This window comes from Mobula birostris, chromosome 25, assembly GCF_030028105.1.
Source record: "Mobula birostris isolate sMobBir1 chromosome 25, sMobBir1.hap1, whole genome shotgun sequence".
Lineage (NCBI taxonomy): Eukaryota > Metazoa > Chordata > Chondrichthyes > Myliobatiformes > Myliobatidae > Mobula > Mobula birostris.
In genome coordinates this window covers 54966012-54986033 of record NC_092394.1, presented here as the reverse complement: position 1 = coordinate 54986033, position 20022 = coordinate 54966012, and the positions used below count along the sequence as shown (strand labels likewise).

Here is a 20022-nt window from a genome sequence, read left to right as displayed (position 1 = left end):
ATGGTTGTTGGAATATTTAAAAGAAAATAACACAAAAATAATGAATATACAGAAGAAAATTATTGAAGTTAATGGTTTTAAATTCCCTTTATACTTATCAATGTCCATGTTAGGAGAAGTATGGTGCATTTTCTGAAATTAAAAAAAGAACGCAGAACTGAATTGATTTTTTTTCATTCTGAATATCTTTGCTGCCCTTGAAAATGGGGCCAAACACCAGCCTTAGGCTATGATTAGCATCAGCTAAAACCACTGGGCTGCTGAAATGTGCTTTTGATAACAATGGGCCTTGGGATTCCATAGCAGATGAATGAAAGATGTGATGAAAACATGAGTGGCATGGGACTTATTCCCCAAGAAATTGCAAAGAGAAGGTACTGTGCAAATTGTTCCAACATATTTTAGTTCTGAAAACTTAGAAAATAGTTTCTATGGATCACATCAACATTCAGTATAGATGCTATCTAAATTGCAAACTGCCATGGTTACCAGACAAAAGAAGTTCAGCGTAAAGCACTGAACTATGTCTATAGTGCCTTAGTTTCCTGATCATTTTTCTCCGCAAAATTATGTAGAAAGAACAGCAGTAAGCATTCTGCAGTATAATCAAATCTGAACTAAGAGTAGTTGGTCTTTTAGTGACTTTGCTTCTATACTAGCTGTTAGACATTTTCTGACAAGACCACCAAAATGTTGACTGTGTTGTCAATGCATATGATCACCTTACTTTTTCCTGAATGTTCTTTATCGTTTTTCTTTATCCTCTGTTTTATTCCCAAGAATGTTTTTTTTCTCTCTCTTGGGAGGGTCTAGTGCTTAAAACAGTGAAATTTAAGAACAGATTAAGATCAAAACTCTGTTTTAAACAGTTCAAGTAAAGTTAACAGCTCCCTGGCCCAGTTCCAGAAATGTGAACTGGTAAATATTTATCCTTATTTGGAATTTAATAATTTTTAAAATACTAAAAAGACATTAACCCAATAATTCCATTTGCATTTTGCCAGGTAGACTCCATGTACTCTATTTACCGGTTTCTTTTGCCTTTTAGAAGAACATCAATTGCTTATAACCCAGTCATAGTATTTAGCACTTTGGCAACCTGCATGTTTTTATTGTCCCTTGCAGGAAAATATCCTGATCATTAGTCCTATTTCTGACAGTGTACTTTTGACTTACTCTTTTGAACCTCCTAGCATGATAAACATTTTTTCTGCATCAACTTAGTCCATTTTCTTTATCATCCTGATAAAATATCAGCATTGCAATATATTATGGGAAATGTTAGTACAAAATGAGGAGAGGGCAGTACACTATTCAGCCTAGCAAAATATAGATTCATAAGTAGAATGTTGGTAAATTGAGAAATGCCTGCAAAGGGTAGCCAAAATATGGATACATAGAGTGAGCTGTAACTCTTTTAGTCTTAGAACCACAGAGTTGTATAGCAAGGAAACAGGCACTTCTCCAACTCATTCATGCCAAGTAGCCTACCTGAGCTAGTTCCATTTGCCTGCGCTTGGACAGAAGCTCTCTAAGCCATTTCTATCCTTGTCCCTGACTAATTATTTTTTAAACACTGTAATTTTATCTGCCTCTACCACGTCTTCTGGCAATTTATCCTCCATGTAAAAACCATAGCCTCTCAGGTTTTGTTTAAATCTTTCCCTTCTCAAATTAAAACTTATGCACTCCATTCCCCTACCTCAGGAAATAAACTGCCTAGTTACTTTATCCATGCCACTGATGATTTTTGTAGATGTCTATAAAGTCACCCTTCAGCTTCCTCTGCTTACCCAGTCTCTCCCTACAACTCAAGCCTTCCATTCCAAGTAACATCCATGTGAATCTTTTTGGCACTCTTTCCAGCTTAATGATATCCTCCCTGTAGCTAGACAACTAGAACTGCACACGATACTGCAGGAGTATTTTCACAACTGTAACATGACATCCTCACTTATGCTCAATGCCCTGAAGACAAGTCTGCCAAACACCACCTCCTCATTTTCCCTGTGTACTACCCGTGGCGCCATTTTCAAAGTACTATGTACTGGTACCCTGTGGCCTCTCGGTTCGAAAACAGTCTCCAAAGCCCTGCTCTTTACTGTGTAAGTCCCGTCCTGGTTTAACTTTGCAAAATGCAAGACTGTATTTGAGTTAAATTCCATCTGCCAGCCCTTGGCCCCTATTCCCATTTGATCTAGATTCTCTTGTAATCCTAGATAACCTTTTTAACTGACCACTAACCAATTTTGGTGTCATCTGCAATTTACAACCAAGCCAGCTATATGAGGGGTGATTGATAAGTTTATGGCCTAAGGAGTCAATTTTGAGATAAAAGAAGTCAATTTTAGAAAAACCTAGCACACTTATTTTTCAACATAGTCCCCTCCTACATGTACACACTTAGTCCAGCGGTCTTTGTAGAAGTGGTCCAAAGCAGGGGTAATTAATAAGTTTGTGGCCTAAGGTAGAAGGAGATGAGTTATTAACTGGTGAACGCAGCAGGCCAGGCAGCATCTCTAGGAAGAGGTACAGTCGACGTTTCGGGCCGAGACCCTTCGTCAGGATGAAGTCGGCCCGAAACGCCAACTGTACCTCTTCCTAGAGATGCTGCCTGGCCTGCTGCATTCACCAGCAACTTTTATGTGTGTTGCTTGAAATTCCAGCATCTGCAGATTTCCTCATGTTTGAGTTATTAACTTCAAACTTTCTGCATTATCACTCAAAGAGTTGAACTGCATGTGCATGTAACGAGAACATCTTGGACCTCCAGGTGGTCCACAGTAGGGGTGATTGATAAGTTCGTGGCCTACAGTAGAAGGAGATGAGTTATACAACTCTCATTACATGCACGTGCAGTTCAACTCTTTGAGTCAAAATGTAGAAAGTTTGAAGTTAATAACATCGTCTACAGTAGGCCACAAACTTATCAATTACCCCTGCTGTGGACCACTTCTGGAGGTCCAAGACGCCGACTCCTACAAAGAAGGGATCCATATGCTCCACAACCGCTGGACTAAGTGTGTAAATGTAGGAAAAATAAATGTGCTAGTTTTTCTAAAAGTGACTCCTTCTACCTTAGGCCACGAACTTATCAATCACCCCTCGTATTCTCAGCTAAATTGTAATGGACATGACAAACAACAGGGGACCCAGCACAAATCCCAGTGGCACACCATGGGTCACACCTCTCCACTCCCACCCTCTGACTCCTATCACCAAGGTTTTTCAACCCCAATCTCATGTGATCTGACCTTCCAGAACAACCCACCACATGGGAGTTGATCAAAGGGCTTGCTAGATTTATCAGTATAGCTTTTCTGGATGATTGTATTCTAAGTTGAATGGGATCCATGGTAAATTGGATCCAAAAATTGGCTTGGTCCTAGAAGATGAAGTGGTTGGGAGCTGTGACATGATGTTCCATAGGGATCAGTGCTGGGACTTCTTTTATTTAAAATATAAATTAATGATTTGGATTAAAATGTAATGATCATTAAATATGCAGACAATACAAAAACTGGTGGAGTTGTGGATAGTGGGGAAGGTTATTAGAGTATGCAGCAGTGTATGGATCGTTTGGAAATCTGGGCAGAAAAAATGCAGATGGAATTTAATCCAGACAAGAATGAGATGATGCATTTTGAGAGATCAAATGCAAGAGGAAGTATAGTGTAAATGGCAGGATCCTATAAGCATTAGTATACGGTCGGATCTTGTGGTGCAAGGCTGAAAGTGGCAACATAAGTTGGTTCAGGAGGTGTATCACATTCTTGTCTTCATTGGTTGAGTATAAAAGTTGGGAAGTCATGTTACATCTGCATAAAACTTCGGTTGGGCCACATTTGTTCTCTGGTTCTAGGCCACACTGTAGGAAGGAATGAGAAGCTTTGGAGAGGTTGCTTAAGATGTTTACCAAAATCTTCCCTGATCGTAGTATATTAGAATGAGAAGAGAATAGACAAAATTTGATTGGTAACTCTGGAGATTCAAGGGCTGCGTGGCAACTTGTTGGAAGTTTATGAAATTATGAGGGTCATAGGATACAAAGTCATTCTTTTTTCCGGGGTGAAAATGTCAAATGTTTACATTTTTGTTGTGAATGTTATGTGTTGTAATGCTGCAAGTTAGCTTTTCATTGCACCTGTGTATTCATGTACTTATGGATATGATAATGAACTCTATTTTGACTTTGACTCTTTGAAATACTGGTGAACATAGTAGATAGAGGACATCTGTGGGGCTAGTTTTCACATTGATGGTCATGGATGCCTGGAATGTACTGCCAGAAGAGGTGCTGAAGCAAAATTGCAAGATTGTTTATTGTCATTCTTCAGTACATGAGTGCAAAGGAGAACAAAATAATTGTTAATGATTGCAATTCTGGGTCTAATGTAGCATAATAAAAACACAATAAGTTAGGAAAGTGTTTAATTGGAGTAAGGGGAAATATGAAGCTATCAGGCAGGAAATTGGAAGCATAAATTGGGAACAGATGTTCTCAGGGAAATGTACAGCAGAAATGTGGTAAGTGTTCAAGGGATATTTGACTGGCGTTCTGCATAGGTACGTTCCAACGAGACAGGGAAAGGATGGTGGGGTACAGGAACCGTGGTGTACAAAGGCTGTTGGAAATCTAGTTAAGAAGGAAAGAAAAGCTTATGAAAGGTTCAAAAAACTAGGTAATGATAAAGATCTAGAAAATAAGGCTAGTAGGAAGGAGTTTAAGAATGAAATTAGGAGACCCAGAAGGGGCCATGAAAAGGCCATGGCAAGCAGGATTAAAGGAAACCCCAAGGCATTTTACAAGTATGTGAAGAGAAAGAGGATAAGACATGAGAGAATATGACCAATCAAGTGTGACAGTGGAAAAGTGTGTATGGAACCAGAGGAGATAGCAGAGGTACTTAATGAATACTTTGCTTCAGTATTCACTACGGAAAAGGATCTTGGCAGTTGTAGGGATGACTTACAGCAGATTGAAAAGCTTGAGCATGTAGACATTAAGAAAGAAGATGTGCTGGAGCTTTTGGAAAGCATCCAGTCTCCAGGACCGCAGGAGATGTACCTCAATAGAAAATGAGGCCAGAGAAATAATAACGGGGACAGGAGATGGCAGATGAACTAAGTGAGTACTTTGCACCAGTTTTCACTAGGTGTGAGGGAAGAGAAGTGAGTGCAGTTACTAATACAAGGGAGAAGGTGCCCAAAAAGCTGAAAGAGCTAAGGGTACATAAGTCACCTGGACCAAATGAACCCTTGAGTTCTGAAAGATGTAGCATAGAGATTGTGGAGGCATTAGTAATGATCTTTTCTAAATCATTGGACTTTGGCATAGTGCCAGAGGACTATAAAATTGCAAATGTCACTCCATGATTTAAGAAAGGAGGAAGGCAGCAGAAAGGCAATTATAGAACTGTTCGACTGACCTCAATGGTTGGGAAGATATTGGAGTGCGATGGAGTACTAGGTGACACAGGACAACATAGGACAAGGTCAGCATGGTTTCCTTCAGGGGAAATCTTGCATGACAAACCTATTGGAATTCTTGGAGGAGATCACAAGTAGGATAGATAAAGGGGATGCAGTGGATGTTGCATATTTGGATTTCAGAAGGATTTTGACGAGGTACCACACATGAGGCTGCTTACCAAATTAAGATCCCATGGTATTACAGGATATTACTGGCATGGTTAGAGCATTGGCTGACTGGTAGGAGGAGGTGAGTGGGAATAAAAGGATCCTTTTCTGGTAGGCTACCAGTGACTATTGATGTTCCACAGGGGTCGGTGTTAGGACTGCTTATTCTTATGCTGTATATCAGCGATTTAGATGATGGAATGGATGGCTTTGTTGCCAAGTTTGCAGATGATATGAAGATTGGTGGAGGGGCAGGTAGTGTTGGGAAACAAGTAGAATGCAGAAAGCCTTAGACAGATTAGGAGAATGGGCAAGAAAGTGGCAAATGAATACAATGTTGGAAAATACATGGTCATGCACTTTGGTATTAGAAAAAATGTGCAGGCTATTTTCTAAATGGGGAGAAAATCCAATAATCCTGGAAGTCCTTGTGCAGAGTCCTTGTCTAGAATACGAGAGCAGGAATGTGATGCTGAAGATTTATAAGGCACTGGTGAGACCTCACCTTGAGTACTGTGAACAGTTTTGGGATCCTCATCTTAGAAGAGATGTGCTGGCATTGGAGAGGGTCCAAAGGAGGTTCACAGGGATAATTCCGGGAATGAAAGAGTTACCATATGAGGAATGTTTGATGGTTCTGGGTCTGTACTCGCTGGATTTTAGAAAAATGGGTGGGGGGGGGGGAAGGATTTCATTGAAACCTTTTGAATGTTGAAAGGCCCAGACATGGCAGATGTGGAAAGGATGTTTCCCATGGTGGGGGAGTCTAGGACAGGAGGGCACAGCCTCAGGATAGAGGGGATCCATTTAAAACAGAGATGCAGAGAAATTTCTTTAGCCAGAGGGTAGTGAATTTTTGGAATTTATTACCACAGGCAGCTGTGGAGGCTAGGTCATTGGGTGTATTTCAGGCAGAGATTGATAGGTTCTTGATTGGACACAACATCAAAGGTTATGGGGAGAAGGCCGGGGAGTGGGGCTGCTGATGAGTGGAAATAAGGATCAGCCATGATTAAATGGCAGAGCAGACTCAATGGGCTGAATGGCCTAATTCTGCTCCTATGTCTTATGGTCTATTAAGAACACAATATAAAAAATGCAAACTAAACACAATACATATAGAAAAGCAATCACGATGTACAAGTAACAGTTATATACATAGACTAATTGTACAGCATGTACATAAATTGATACTAGGGGATGTGTATTTGCTGGGGTGTGTTAATGAGTGGCTTGGGGAAGTAACTGCTATTGAGTTTTGTGGTTGTGGTGTGGATGCTGTATAGCCTCTTCCCTGGTGGGAGTAAACAAACAGTTCATTAACAAGGTTGGTGGGATCCTTCATGATACTGCTGGTCATCTTTTTTTTTTGGCACCTTTCTGTATATATGACCTTGATGGCAGCTAGGCTGGTGCCGTGATGTGTTGGGCAGCTTTAAGCACCCATTGTAAAGCCCTCCTGCCTGCCACAGTACCACATATTAGGGGATGCACTGCACTGAATCTGTGGAAGGTAGTGAGTATTGGTGTGCATAGACCAGTTCTCTTCAGCCTCCGCAGGAAGTATAGGTATCCAGACAGACTCGAGAACAAATAGGGAATGTGGGGATATAAACTATATGCAGGCAGATGGGCTGCAGGAGTGGGTTGGAGGACCTTTTCCTGTGCTGTATTGTTTTATCTTTCTAAAAGCTAACCAGACTGATCTTTTTTCTATTTAATAAGCTTGGTAACTAGGTAACTACATTTCTATAAATGACTGAGATCAGTTTATGTACCTAATTTATGTAATTACACATTTAAAGAAATTGCATAGCTTTGAACAGTATATTTGATGGAGTATGTGTTTGCTCTACTCTTATAAATGACATTAAATGTATTATCGTACAGTGGGTGTGTTTTTGTGCCGAACATTTTGCCTCGTCACCAGTTCACTGGGTGACAATGTTCAGTCTGTATTGTCCTGTTAGATATTAAAAAAATTAACTGCAGGAGACGCTGTAGGCAGTTTAAAATCAACAAATTGTCAAAAGAGTCTGTGCCTCCTGAGCCTTTTCACTAAACTGAAATGATCAACATAATGAGGGTTGCCCGCACACGTTATAAACTCCCATGGAAGGGAATGACTGTCAGTGATCAATATCTTTGATACTGGCAATTTCTCATTTGGACAATCATTTCAATAGATAAAGCTTCTTTTCAAAGTGGCACATCATTTCAGTTGAGTTGTCTGTCTGAGTTAGTAATACAAGCTGACATGGAGCGGTTTGTTATCCTTCATACAGCTAAACCATTATTTAAAGCTTAGAACAGCAAAAATTCAATCTCGACTGTTTAGAACATAGAACATTACAGTACACTACAGGCCCTTCATCCCACAATGTTGTGCTGAACTTTAAACCTACTCTAAACAATGGGCAGCATGGTAGCATAACGTTTAGTGTAATGCTATTACAACTTGAAGTTCAATTCTGATGTCATCTGTAAGGTGTCTGTACCTTCCTCCCCCTGGAATGCATGAGTTTTTTGGGGGGGCTCCGGTGTCCTCCCATAGTCCAACGACATACCGGTTAGTGGGTTAATTGGTCATTGTAGATTATCTGTAATTAGACTAGGGTTAAATAGAGGGTTGCTTGGTCGGCGCAGTTCAAAGGGCTGGAAGGGCCTATTTTGCACTGTATCTCAATAAGTAAGTAGATAGTTAGTCTAACCTTTCCCTCCCACAAAACCTTCCATTTTTCTTTAAAACGTGTGCCTATCTGAGTCTCTTGACTGTCTCTAATGTATCTGCCTCTACATCATCCCTGGCAGTGTTTTCCAATCACTCGCCGCTCTCGTGTATGTATATATAAATTCCTCTGGCATCCACAATATACTTTCCTCCAGTCACCTTAAAATTATGCCTCTTTGTGTTGTCAATTTACACCCTGGGTAAAAATCTCTGGCTGTCCACTCATTGTATGCCTCCTCATCATCTTGTTTAGATTTATCAAGTCACCACTCATCTTCCTTTCATCCAGAAAGAAAAGCCTTAGCTCGCACTATCTATCCTCATTAGACATCTCTTCAGTCCAGGCAGAATTTTTGTGAATCTCCTCTGCATCCTCTCTAGAGCTTCCATATCCTACTATAATGAGACAACCAGAGCTGAACACAATATTCCAAGTGTGGTCTAACTAGGGTATAATTGAACTGCAACATTACCTCACAGCTCTTGGATTCAATCCCCTGCCTAATGAAGGCCAACGTACTATATACCTTCTTAGCAACCTTATCAACTTGCGTGACAACTCGGAGGGATCTATAGACTTAGATTCCAAGATCCCTCTGTTCCTTCACATTGATAAGAATCCTGCCATTATCACTGTATTCTGCCTTCAAACTTGACTTTTCACTTTTCTGGAATGAACTTCATCTGCCACTTCTCTTTCCAGCTCAGTATCTGTCCATGTCCTGTTGTAACCTATGACAACACCCTACACTATCCTCAATGCCACCAACCTTCACGTCATCTGCAAACTTACTAACCCACTCTTCCGCCCACTTCCTCATCCAAGTCATTTATAAAAAAAATCACAAAGAGCAGGAATCCCAAAACAGATCCAGGACTGGTCACCGGCATCTAGGCAAAGTATGTTCCATCTACAATCACCATTTGTCTTTTATAGGCAAGCTATTTAAATCCATACAGTAAAGTTTCCCTGGATTCCACACCTACAGACTTTCTGAATGAGCCTTCCATGGGGAACCTAATCAAAAGCCTTACTAAAATCGATATACACCACATCCACTGTTCTACCTTCATCAGTGTGTTTTTTCACACATCCTCAGTGAATGACCTGCCCCTCACAGAGCCATGCTGACTAACCCAAATCAGGCTATGCTTCTCCAAATGCTGGTATACCTTGTCCCTAAGAACCTTCTCCAATTATTTGCCCAACACTGAAGTATGATTCTCTGGTGTACGATTTCCAGGGTTATCCCTACTCCCTTACTTGAACAAACAAGTAACATTTGTCACCCTCCAATCATCTGGTACCATTCCTGGGGCCAGTGAGGACACAAAGATCATTGCCAAAGATGTAGTAATCTTTTCCCTTGCTTCCGTTAGAACCTGGTGTATATCCATCTGGCTCCAGGGACTTATCTATCCTAATGTTTTTCAAAGGTTTTCAGTACATCCTCTTTCTTAACGTCAACATGTTCTCACATATCAGCCTGTTGACACTGTTCTCACAAACAACAAGGTCCTTCTCAATGGTGTATACTGAAGCAAAGTATTCATTTAGGATCTCCCCAACCTTCTGTGACTCCAGGCACATGTTTCCTCTTCTTTTCCTGATCAGTCCTACCCCTTACTCTACTCATCCTCCTGTTCTTCAGATATGTGTAGAATGTCTTGTGATTTCCCTTCATCCAAGCCTTCATGCCTGTTTCTAGCTCTCCTAAATCCATTCTTCAGCTCCTTCATAGCTCTTTAGAGCCCTTTCTGATCCTTTCTTCCTAAACCTTAAGTAAACTTCTTCCTTCCTCTTGACTAGATGTTCCACATCTCCTTTCAACCATGGTGGCTTCATCCTACTGTATTTTCTCTGCCTCAATGGAATGAACCTATGCAGAACCTCATGCAAGTACTCCATAAACAACCTCCACATTTCCATTGCGCATATTCTTGAGTACATCTCTTCCCAATTTATATTCTTAGGTTCTTGGCTAATAGCATCTTATTTCCCTCTCCCCAGTTAAGTACTTGACTACGCTGGTCTCTTTCCAAGGATATTGTAAACGTCAGGCAGTTGTCATTGTCTGAAATGCTCTCCCACTGAAAGATCTGATACTTAACTAGTTTCATTGCCTAGTACCACATCCAGTATGGCCTCTCCTCTAGTTGGCCTGTCTACACATTGTATCAGGAATCCTTCCTGAACACTCCTAAAAAATCCAGCCCTCTCTAAACCTTCTGCACTAAGGAGGTGCCAATCAACTTTAGGGAGGTTAAAATCAACCATAATAACAGCCCAGTTATCTCTGCACCTTTTAAAAATCTGCCACCAATCTGTTCCTCAGTGTCACTGTTGCTATTGGGTGTCTACAGAATACACTGGATTCCAGTTATTGGGACACATCAGGACCAGTACATTTTGGCACAATCAAGTGGCAGCCCCAATTAGCCAGATTCATGGAAATACTTAAAAATGTATAAAAAAGATAAACACCCGTTTAACGGAGAAACAAATGATGTATTTAAAGGAAATACAGAATGAATTAGAATACTAACAGTACTACACAATACTATAAAACTAGATCCTAATAATTATCGTCTAAGGAAATTCATCCAGTGTACGCTGCCACATTCTTTTGATTGACTGTAAGTAAACAAAATCACACAGACATCTCGTGCAGATACCGGACTGCCTTCATACAAGGCTTTTGACGATTGCATCCTCCAAATCCACATTTTCATTGTAACATTCAAGATGATATTGGTGCCTTAAAATTCTTCATAGTTCTTAACTTGTTGGAAGTAGTGAAATCATTTCATTTTCCCTGATGACCGTTTCTGGCATCTCCAAGCCTAAACGGCTGAAACTATAGGGAGCAAAACTGGTCCGAATTGTCTTACTGCTTATTTCTCAGCAGCTATCAGTGACAAAAGTCACTGCTTTTTGAACACAAATACACACAAGTGACACCATTAAAAACTATTCGGTCTAAGCACTGTGTGGTGTTTAACAGCCACACAAGCACACAATTGACTCTAGTTAGAAATTTTGGCAATGGTCTCCTGCCCAAATTAAGCTGCATGGTATCCTAAATAAACGAAGGAAATCCCTACTGTTTTCTCAATTGGATTTTGTTCTTTAAGAGTTGTCCCAAATAAATGGCTGCCTTGATTAACTGATGGCCTAATTAACCAGAATCCTCTATATTCCCAGTAGTGATCATTCCCTTCCTGCTTCTTTCTTTCACCTATACTGACCCAGTAGACAATCTTTCCACGGTACCTGCACTTTCTGCAGCTGTGTTGCTATTCCCAATTAGTAATGCCACTACCCCTCTTTTATCTCCCTCTCTGTCCCTTTTGAAGTGTATAAATCCTGGAACATCCAGCAGTGATTCCTGCTCATGACAGCCAAGTCTATAATGACCACAATGTCATTGTTCCATGTAATGACCCATGCTCTAAGTTCATCAGCCTTGTTCCTGATACTTCTTTCATTAGAACAGATACATTTCAACTGCCCCAACTGACTGGAATATTGTCCTGTCAACTGCCTATCTGTCCTCTCAATATCAATGCCTGCTGCATCTACCTGTACAACAACTAGTCCGGCCTCTGACCCATCACTCAAGTTCTCGTCCCACTGCCAGATTACTTTAAACCATCCCCAACTGCTCTAGCAAACTTGCCCACTAAAAATATTGGTTCCTCCCTCAAGTTCAAGTCTAACCCATCCTTTTAGTACAGGCCATACCTTCAGAAGAGATCCCAATGATCTACAGATCTGAAACCCTGACCCTTACATCAATTCTTCAGCTACACATTCATCTGCCAAATCGACCTCTTCTTAGCCCCACTGGTGTGTGGCACAAGCAGCAATCCAGAGATTACTATCCTTGAGGTCCTGCTTTTCAGATCATACCTAGTGCCCTACATTCCCTCTTCAGGACTTCATCCTTTTTTGTGTTATTGGTACCAATATGTACCACGAATTCTGGCTACTCCTTTATAATGTTGTGGACTCACTCTGGGGAATCCCTGACTCTGGCACCTGGGAAGCAACATATGATCCTGGAGTGTCTTTCATATTCACAGAATCTACTGACTATTGAATACCATATCACCACCATTCTCTTCTTCTACCACTTCCCTTCTGAGCCAGACACCTGGTCATTGTGCCTGTCCCCACTTGGATGTTGTCCAGCCATCCCCAACAACATTCAAAGTAGTATACCTGTTATTGAGTGGACTGTCCTAACAGTCACCCACCTACCTGCTACTTGCAACTACCTCCCTGAAGCTGTTACATAGCACATTGTTACTCTCATGCTATCATGCTATCAAGGAGGCTGGAGGTCTCCCAGATCACCCACACCTGGTAAAAGGAACATGCCACTGACCCTGGATCTATTCTCACTTCTCTAGCTGGACACTAATACATAGAAACATAGAAAACCTACAGCACAATACAGGCCCTTTGGCCCACAAAGTTGTGCCAAACATGTTCCTACCTGAGGGGAAAGTGATCATAATATTATCAAATTCATCCTGCAATTTGAGCAGAGAAGGTGAAGTCAGATATATTAGTATCACAATGCTGTAAAAGGGAATTAGGGAGGCATGAGAAAGGAGCTGGCCAAAATTGTTTGAAGGGAACACTAGCAGAGATGATAGAAACATAGAAAACCTACAGCACAATACAGGCCCCTCCACAAAGTTGTGCCAAACATGTCCCTACCTTAGAAATTACTAGACTTACCCATAGCCCTCTATTTTACTAAGCTCCATGTACCTATCTAAAAGTCTCTTAAAAGACCCTATCGTATCTGCCTCCACCATGGTTGCCGGCAGCCCATTCCATGCACTCACTACTCTCTGAGTAAAAAACTTACCCCTGACATCTCCTCTGTACCTACCCCCCAGCACCTTAAACCTGTGTCCTCTTGTGGCAACCATTTCAGCCTTGGGAAAAAGCCTCTGACTATCCACACGATCAATGCCTCTCATCACCTTACACACCTCTATCAGGTCACCTCTCATCCTCCGTCGCTCCAAGGAGAAAAGGCAGAGTTCACTCAACCTGTTTTCATAAGGCATGCTCCCCAATCCAGGCAATATCCTTGTAAATCTCCTCTACACCCTTTCTATGGCTTTCACATCCTTCCTGTAGTGAGGCGACCAGAACTAAGCACAGTACTCCAGACCAGGGTCCTATATAGGTGCAACATTACCTCTTGGCTCCTAAATTCAATTCCACGATTAATGAAGGTCAATACACCATATGCCTTCTTAACCACAGTGTCAACCTGCGAGCTGCTTTGTGCGTCCTATGGATTCGGACCCCAAGATCCATCTGATCCTCCACACTGCCTAAACAAAAGACGTACCAGAAACTTACCTTAGCCTTTGGCTCTTCTTGTCAAAACGTCTTGAGCCAAAGGCTCAGCTCCTCAGTCTAACTTGTCTACTCACACAATGGCCACCTTGCCTAAGCCTAACTTCTTTTTATTCTTTCTTGCCGAGTGCCTAATAAACTACAATATCTCAAACCAACAGAAAAGTTCCGAAAGTCCCATTAACTTTTTCAGTTTTGTGCTCGCTCACTACAAACAATATCTCAAGCAGTTTATTGTCAGGTGCAAGAAGTAAATTGACGACCAAGCTGCTGGGTCCAGCCACCCTGCAGCTTACCCCAATTGCACTTCCAACTGACTTCAGAGGAGTTAAGCTTTTGGCCTGTCAACAACACAAATTGAAAATTTATCATTGTCCAGTTTGAATTTTGAAGTGATTCTTAATTTTTAAACATAGACACCTGGTTGCAATTTAATTTGCAAAGTAAATTTAGTGTGAAGTGTTAATTATAAGTCAAATAACTGTGACAAAAATAAGATTTGCAACCTTTTGATAATTTCTCTTTGCCACATTTCTGTTTAGAGGTTTTTTATTATGGGAGTATTGAAATCTCATTAAGAATATTTCTTTGGAAAATGATTGAGCACCACAGTAAGACCGAGAAATGCTCAACAATTTAGGCAGCATCTATGGAAAGAGGAGCAAACTGATGGAGAGAAGTTTCCACAAGTGATATACAGTCTTGTATTTTGAAATCTGCCTTTATAGAATTGCTTGAAGTAGCCATCCTAATTCAAGAAAGGTGAAGCCTTGCATGGTGGTGTGGGCTGAGATGAGTCAGGTGGCATCACCTCTGGTGAAGAAGTACAACCCCAAAACAGGTGTAAGAATTTAGACACCCGGGCTCCCAGGAAAGCCAGTTATTAAATTCTGCAAGGTTCTGGAATGCCTCTGCACGTCCATGATGTTTGCAAGCATTCAGAACAATAGAATCAATGGAACATGAAAGATTAAAACCGAAGTTTAGATATTAAAACACTTTATATTTAACCAATTAAATGGATATTACTTTTTTTTTTCCTGACTCGTTCTTCACTACTGAAATGAATGGATTCGACATTGACTGGCCTTAGCAGACGCAGGCTAAGTATGTTTTACATAATTGCTGAGGAACTACAGTATGTTCATGTGTGTGACACTGAATTGCAGCTGGAAGATTGCAGTGATTATGCTCCACTGTAGGATTATAGTTGGGAAATTGGAGTCAGAATCAGAATCAGGTTTATTATCACTAGCATGTGATGTGAAATTTGTTAACTTAGCAGCAGCAGTTCAATGCAATACATAATCTAGCAGAGAAAAAATAATAATATATAAAATAAAAATAATAAATAAACAAGTAAATCAATTACGTATATTGAATAGAATTTTAAAAACGTGCAAAAACGGAAATACTGTATATTTTTTAAAAAGTGAGGTAGTGTCCAAAGATTCAATATCCATTTAGGAATCGGATGGCAGAAGGGAAGAAGCTGTTCCTGAATTGCTGAGTGTGTGCCTTCAGGCTTCTGCACCTTCTACCTGATGGTAACCCTAATGCAAAGAGACAATTTTGAATGAAGTTGGAGGTGACATCGGAAGTTCCCACTTGCTTCATAAAGGCAACAATTATACCAGTGTCTAAGAAGAATAATGTGAGCTGCCTTAATGACTATCACCCTGTAGCACTCACATCGACAGTGATGAAATGCTTCTGAGAGGTTGGTCATGACTAGACTGAACCCCTGCCTCAGCAAGGACTTGGACCCATTGCAATTTGCCTATTGCCGCAATAGGTCAACGGCAGATGCAATCTTGATGGCTCTTCATATGGCTTTAGACCACCTGGACAACACAAACGCCAAAGTCAGGATGCTGTTCAACGACTATAGCTCAGCATTTAATACCATCATTCCCACAATCCTGATTGAGGAATTGCAGAACCTGAACCTCTGTACCTCCCTCTGAAATTGGATCCTCGACTTCCTAACCAGAAGACCACAATCAAATATCCTCCTCGCTGGCGATCAACACTGGCATACATCAGGGGTGTGTGCTTAGCCCACTGCTCTACTCTCTATATACACATGACTGTGTGGCTAGACATAGCTCAAATACCATCTATAAAGTTGCTGACAATACAATCATTGTTGGTAGAACCTCAGGTGGTGACGAGAGGGCATACTGGAGCAAGATATGCCAACTAGTGGAGTGGTGCCACAGCAACAACCTGGCACTCAACGTCAGTAAGACGAAAGAGCTGATGGTGGACTTCAGGAAGGGTAAGATGAAGGAACACATACCAATCCTCATAGAGGGATCAGAAGTGGAGAGAATGAGCAGCTTCAAGTTCCTGAGTGTTAAATCTCTGAGGATCTAACCTGGTTCCAATATATTGATGTAGTTATAAAGAAGGCAAGACAGCAGCTATACTTAATTAGGAGTTTGAAGAGATTTGGCATGTCAACAAATACACTCAAAAATTTCTATAGTTGTACCGTGGAGAGCATTCTGACAGGCTGCATCACTGTCTGGTATGGAGGGGCTGCTGCACAGGATTGAAAGAAGCTGCAGAAGGTTGTAAATCTAGTCAGCTCCATCTTGGGTACTAGCCTACAAAGTACCCAGGACATCTTCAGGGTGCAGAGTCTCAGAAAGGCAGCGTCCATTATTAATGACCTCCAGCACCCAGTCAATGAGTTTTGAAGATTTCCAGCATTTTGTGTTTTATTTCAGGCATCCTGTCTTTTGCCTTCACATCATTTTGCTTCAGCCAGTTCAGTTAGACATGCACTCCTTGCACTTATTTCCATCTGTTAATGATTCCACACCTGAAAGTCATGAGTGTCTTCTGATCCAAGAGTGTCATCAGACCCCATTAAACAAAATAAAGAACAACTTTATATAAAACTAATAACAGGAACTGTTCCTTCTCTTGGCAGTAGGCAGGAAATAAATTTTGTGTGTATTGAATACATTTCAGTTAATTGGGAAAGGTTTAGAAGGGCATTGGGAAAGAAATATTTCAGACAGTGAGTAGTGCGGATCTGAAACACTGCCTGAAAGGATGGAGGAGATAGAAATCTTCACACAATTTGCGTCATTTTAAAATGGGTAATGTGTTCAGAGCCATGATTTAGACATCCCTGAAGATCTTTACTATGCCCAAGGCAGGTGGTATGTTGATTAGGTCGGAATCAGATTTTTATGAAATTGTGGCTAATATTTATTCAGTTTTATATATTAACCATATCAATTGTCTGTAATTGCTAATAAGAGGTATAAAAACCTGACTGGCTCATCATGAAGCATGTTCCTAAGTCTGCAGCTACCTTGAAGTCAGTGGTTTTACTTAAAATGCCAAACGTCAACCCTTCTTAGTGAAATGGAACAGGCATCAATGGGATTTCTGTAATATTAGATGATAACATTGATGTTACACTCAAAAGCTTACTGGTGAAAACTAATCCATATGAGTTCCTGCTAGTATTTTTATGATAAGTATATTGAAAGAAAGCACAGTTTAGGAAGGAATGAAGCTAGTGTATTCATTATTTTGGAGGAACAATAACTCCATATTCCCTTGTTTAACCATGTTTTATATGGGATATAATGACAAAAATTACACTTCCTAAACTTTTTCTAATCCCAACTCTGACAAAAGTCCTACTCTAATTTAAGATTTTTCAGTACAAAATTGCTAAATGTTTCTGCATAATTAGTAAAATGTAGCTTTGTGTCTCAGTAGGCTGATTGTTTTCTGTGTCCCACGAACAGGCCAACGTCTGTTTGGAGAGACCATCCTTGGCCTGACACAAGGTTCTGTGTCTGATCTCCTGGCACGGCCCAAACCCTGGCACAAGCTGAGCCTGAAGGGAAGGGAGCCTTTTGTCCGTATGCAGCTCTGGCTCAATGACACAAGCAATGTTGAGAAGCTAATGGACATGAAGAGAATGGAAAAGAAAGGTAAATGAATCAACATCTTAAAATAAGTCTGAGCTAAAGTGAATGGATCCTTTGTTAAAATATTAAGTGAAGACTTGAATATACACTTTGCAATCTGCATTGCTTTCATCTATGAATAACATTGTCTTTATTTTGTGGAACTATTTGTTAAATTGTATCTGAGTCCCTAAACTGTTAATTTTCAAAACAGGTAAAATCTGAGTAAAATGGGCCCAAATAGGAATATATACTACTCAGGCAGAGGGTACACTTAATTACTGTAGTTATACACTGCTGCCCACCTTTTGCATATAACCAGGGATTTGCATTGTTACATGATGCTGCATAGTATAAAGAGAACAGAGTAGAAAAGCAAATGCTAGATAGTTTCTTTTTTAAATATGGATATCTTAAATATGCCAAACTAATTTTATTGCTAATTTTTTATTCATTTGAAGTTTTTAAACATGAACTTAAAACAGCACAAGGATAAAGTTTTTTGTCAGGATTGTCATAGTCATACTGTACAGAAACAGACCCTTCAGCCCACCCTGTCTGTGACAACCATCAAGTCCCCATATATACTCTTCCCCAAAAGATACCTGTGGTCTTGTCAATGAAATGGCACAGCAGCTAATTCTCATGCCAATTGTATGTCCTCTTTGCAAACAGAGGCATTCAGTATTGGGTGTATTAAAGATGATCTTAGAGAATGGGTTTGAAATTAAACTCACATCTTACCTAGTGTTTCCATTGTTGGAAATTTTCAGTGTGTTGCAGTAGGACCACTTGTGCTTCTCGTCTGCTTTCAGAAAATGGTTGTATTTGAGACCCACTTATAAGCATTTTTTTGGGGGGGAGTGTGCTTTTTAAGTCAGTGGATGGCTGTAATTTGTCTTTCACAGGTTAAAAAAAATTTCTAGTGAGGAGAAACATTTAATGTCTGCTTCCCAATGAGTTTAGAGGTGATGGAGTGCCACCTCCTGGATTGAGTTTGCTAACCATTTGCTCATAAAATAGCTCTTGGAAACTATCGGATATTCTGGCTACTGGGTAACAAAATACAGAAGGATAAACTACCAGTAATGGATTTGCATATAAAATAATTTGAGGAATAAATGCTGCTTTCATTTCAAAAGCACCAACTAGTAATACTGAGTGCTCATAGGAAAGTTTTTCGCTCATATGTGGTGTGGGGTTGTCAGCCACTCCTATTTTGCCCTTGGTGCTGTTGTCTTCTTCAGACCCTGCAGCTCTTGTAGTAGAGATGTTCCCACAGTATTCATAAACCAGCAGTGAAGAAAGGTTAACAAAATGTTCTCGAATCAGGATGATATAGGAATTGGAGTCAGCATTCTCATGTGTTCTGCCATTAGTGTGGATGTTACAAATTTGAGATGCCCTGCTGGAAATGTAATTAGATGCTATTGATATTTTATTGCCTTGTTTTATTTTGGTTGTGGTCCGAGTGTTTCCCTTTCCATGCCAAATTTTGACATTGAAGTAAACAAATCCAGTCATATTGACTGGTTTCAGGAAAAAAAAAGCTGCTATCATAACATCATGACTGGTTTGCTATTGAAGGGAACTTGTTGCCTCCGCCTACCCTGATGTGCAGTGGATTCCATTCCATGTCTGTTCAGCTGCAAAAGGATTGTGCTTATTTAAGTTAGATCAACAAAACAGGAAGTTATTCAGCCCTTTAGATCAATAGATGTGCAGCAATCCCACTTATGCTACGTCCACACTACGCCGGATAATTTTGAAAACACCAGTTTTGAGTAAAAACGACAGGCGTACACACTAAGCGTTTTTCAAAATATCTCTGTCCACACTAACACGGATATTTGGGCGAATCTCCTCTACTGGGCATGCACAGGACACACAGAAAACAAGCGAAGAGGAAACGGTATACTTATACGCGTTTGTCCAGTTACAGAGTAGAAAAACTTAAAAGGACTGGTGCTTGGCTCTCGCGCAGGAGGACTTAAAACTAAAAAAAACATACTGGAGCGTATGGAGGCAACCGACAGGGAGTTCACGGACAGTATGACCCGGCTGACGACGAACATTGAAAAACTGACTAACTCTGTTGCATTAATAAAGCACCTTGTTAAATGTATAAAACATGTCTGCATCAGTGTTATCTTGTATTTCCATACAATGTTACATTAGGCTGTTACACATCTATTGTCAGAGAAGTACTTGCATAAATAAGTAAACCACCCTCATACGAGCGAGGACAGAAAACGGGGCAAAGTGAGTATACTTATTTATTCAGTAAGCTATGGGTCAAAGTATTTGGTGAGTACATTTCTAAC

At 40.5% G+C, this 20022-nt stretch overlaps 1 protein-coding gene across 8 annotated transcripts in view; it reads left to right on the top strand.

The window, feature by feature from the left end:
- Nucleotides 1-20022, top strand: part of LOC140187605 (protein CASP-like) — a 622913-nt gene that overhangs the window by 497454 nt on the left and 105437 nt on the right. For 6 of the 8 annotated variants that reach the window (XM_072243099.1, XM_072243103.1, XM_072243097.1 and 3 more), the window contains one exon: nt 17534-17722. The exons of the other annotated variants lie outside the window; for them this stretch is intronic. In XM_072243099.1, the coding sequence (XP_072099200.1) occupies nt 17534-17722 (189 nt within the window). The remainder of the gene's footprint in view (nt 1-17533; nt 17723-20022) is intronic. 8 annotated transcript variants of the gene reach the window in all.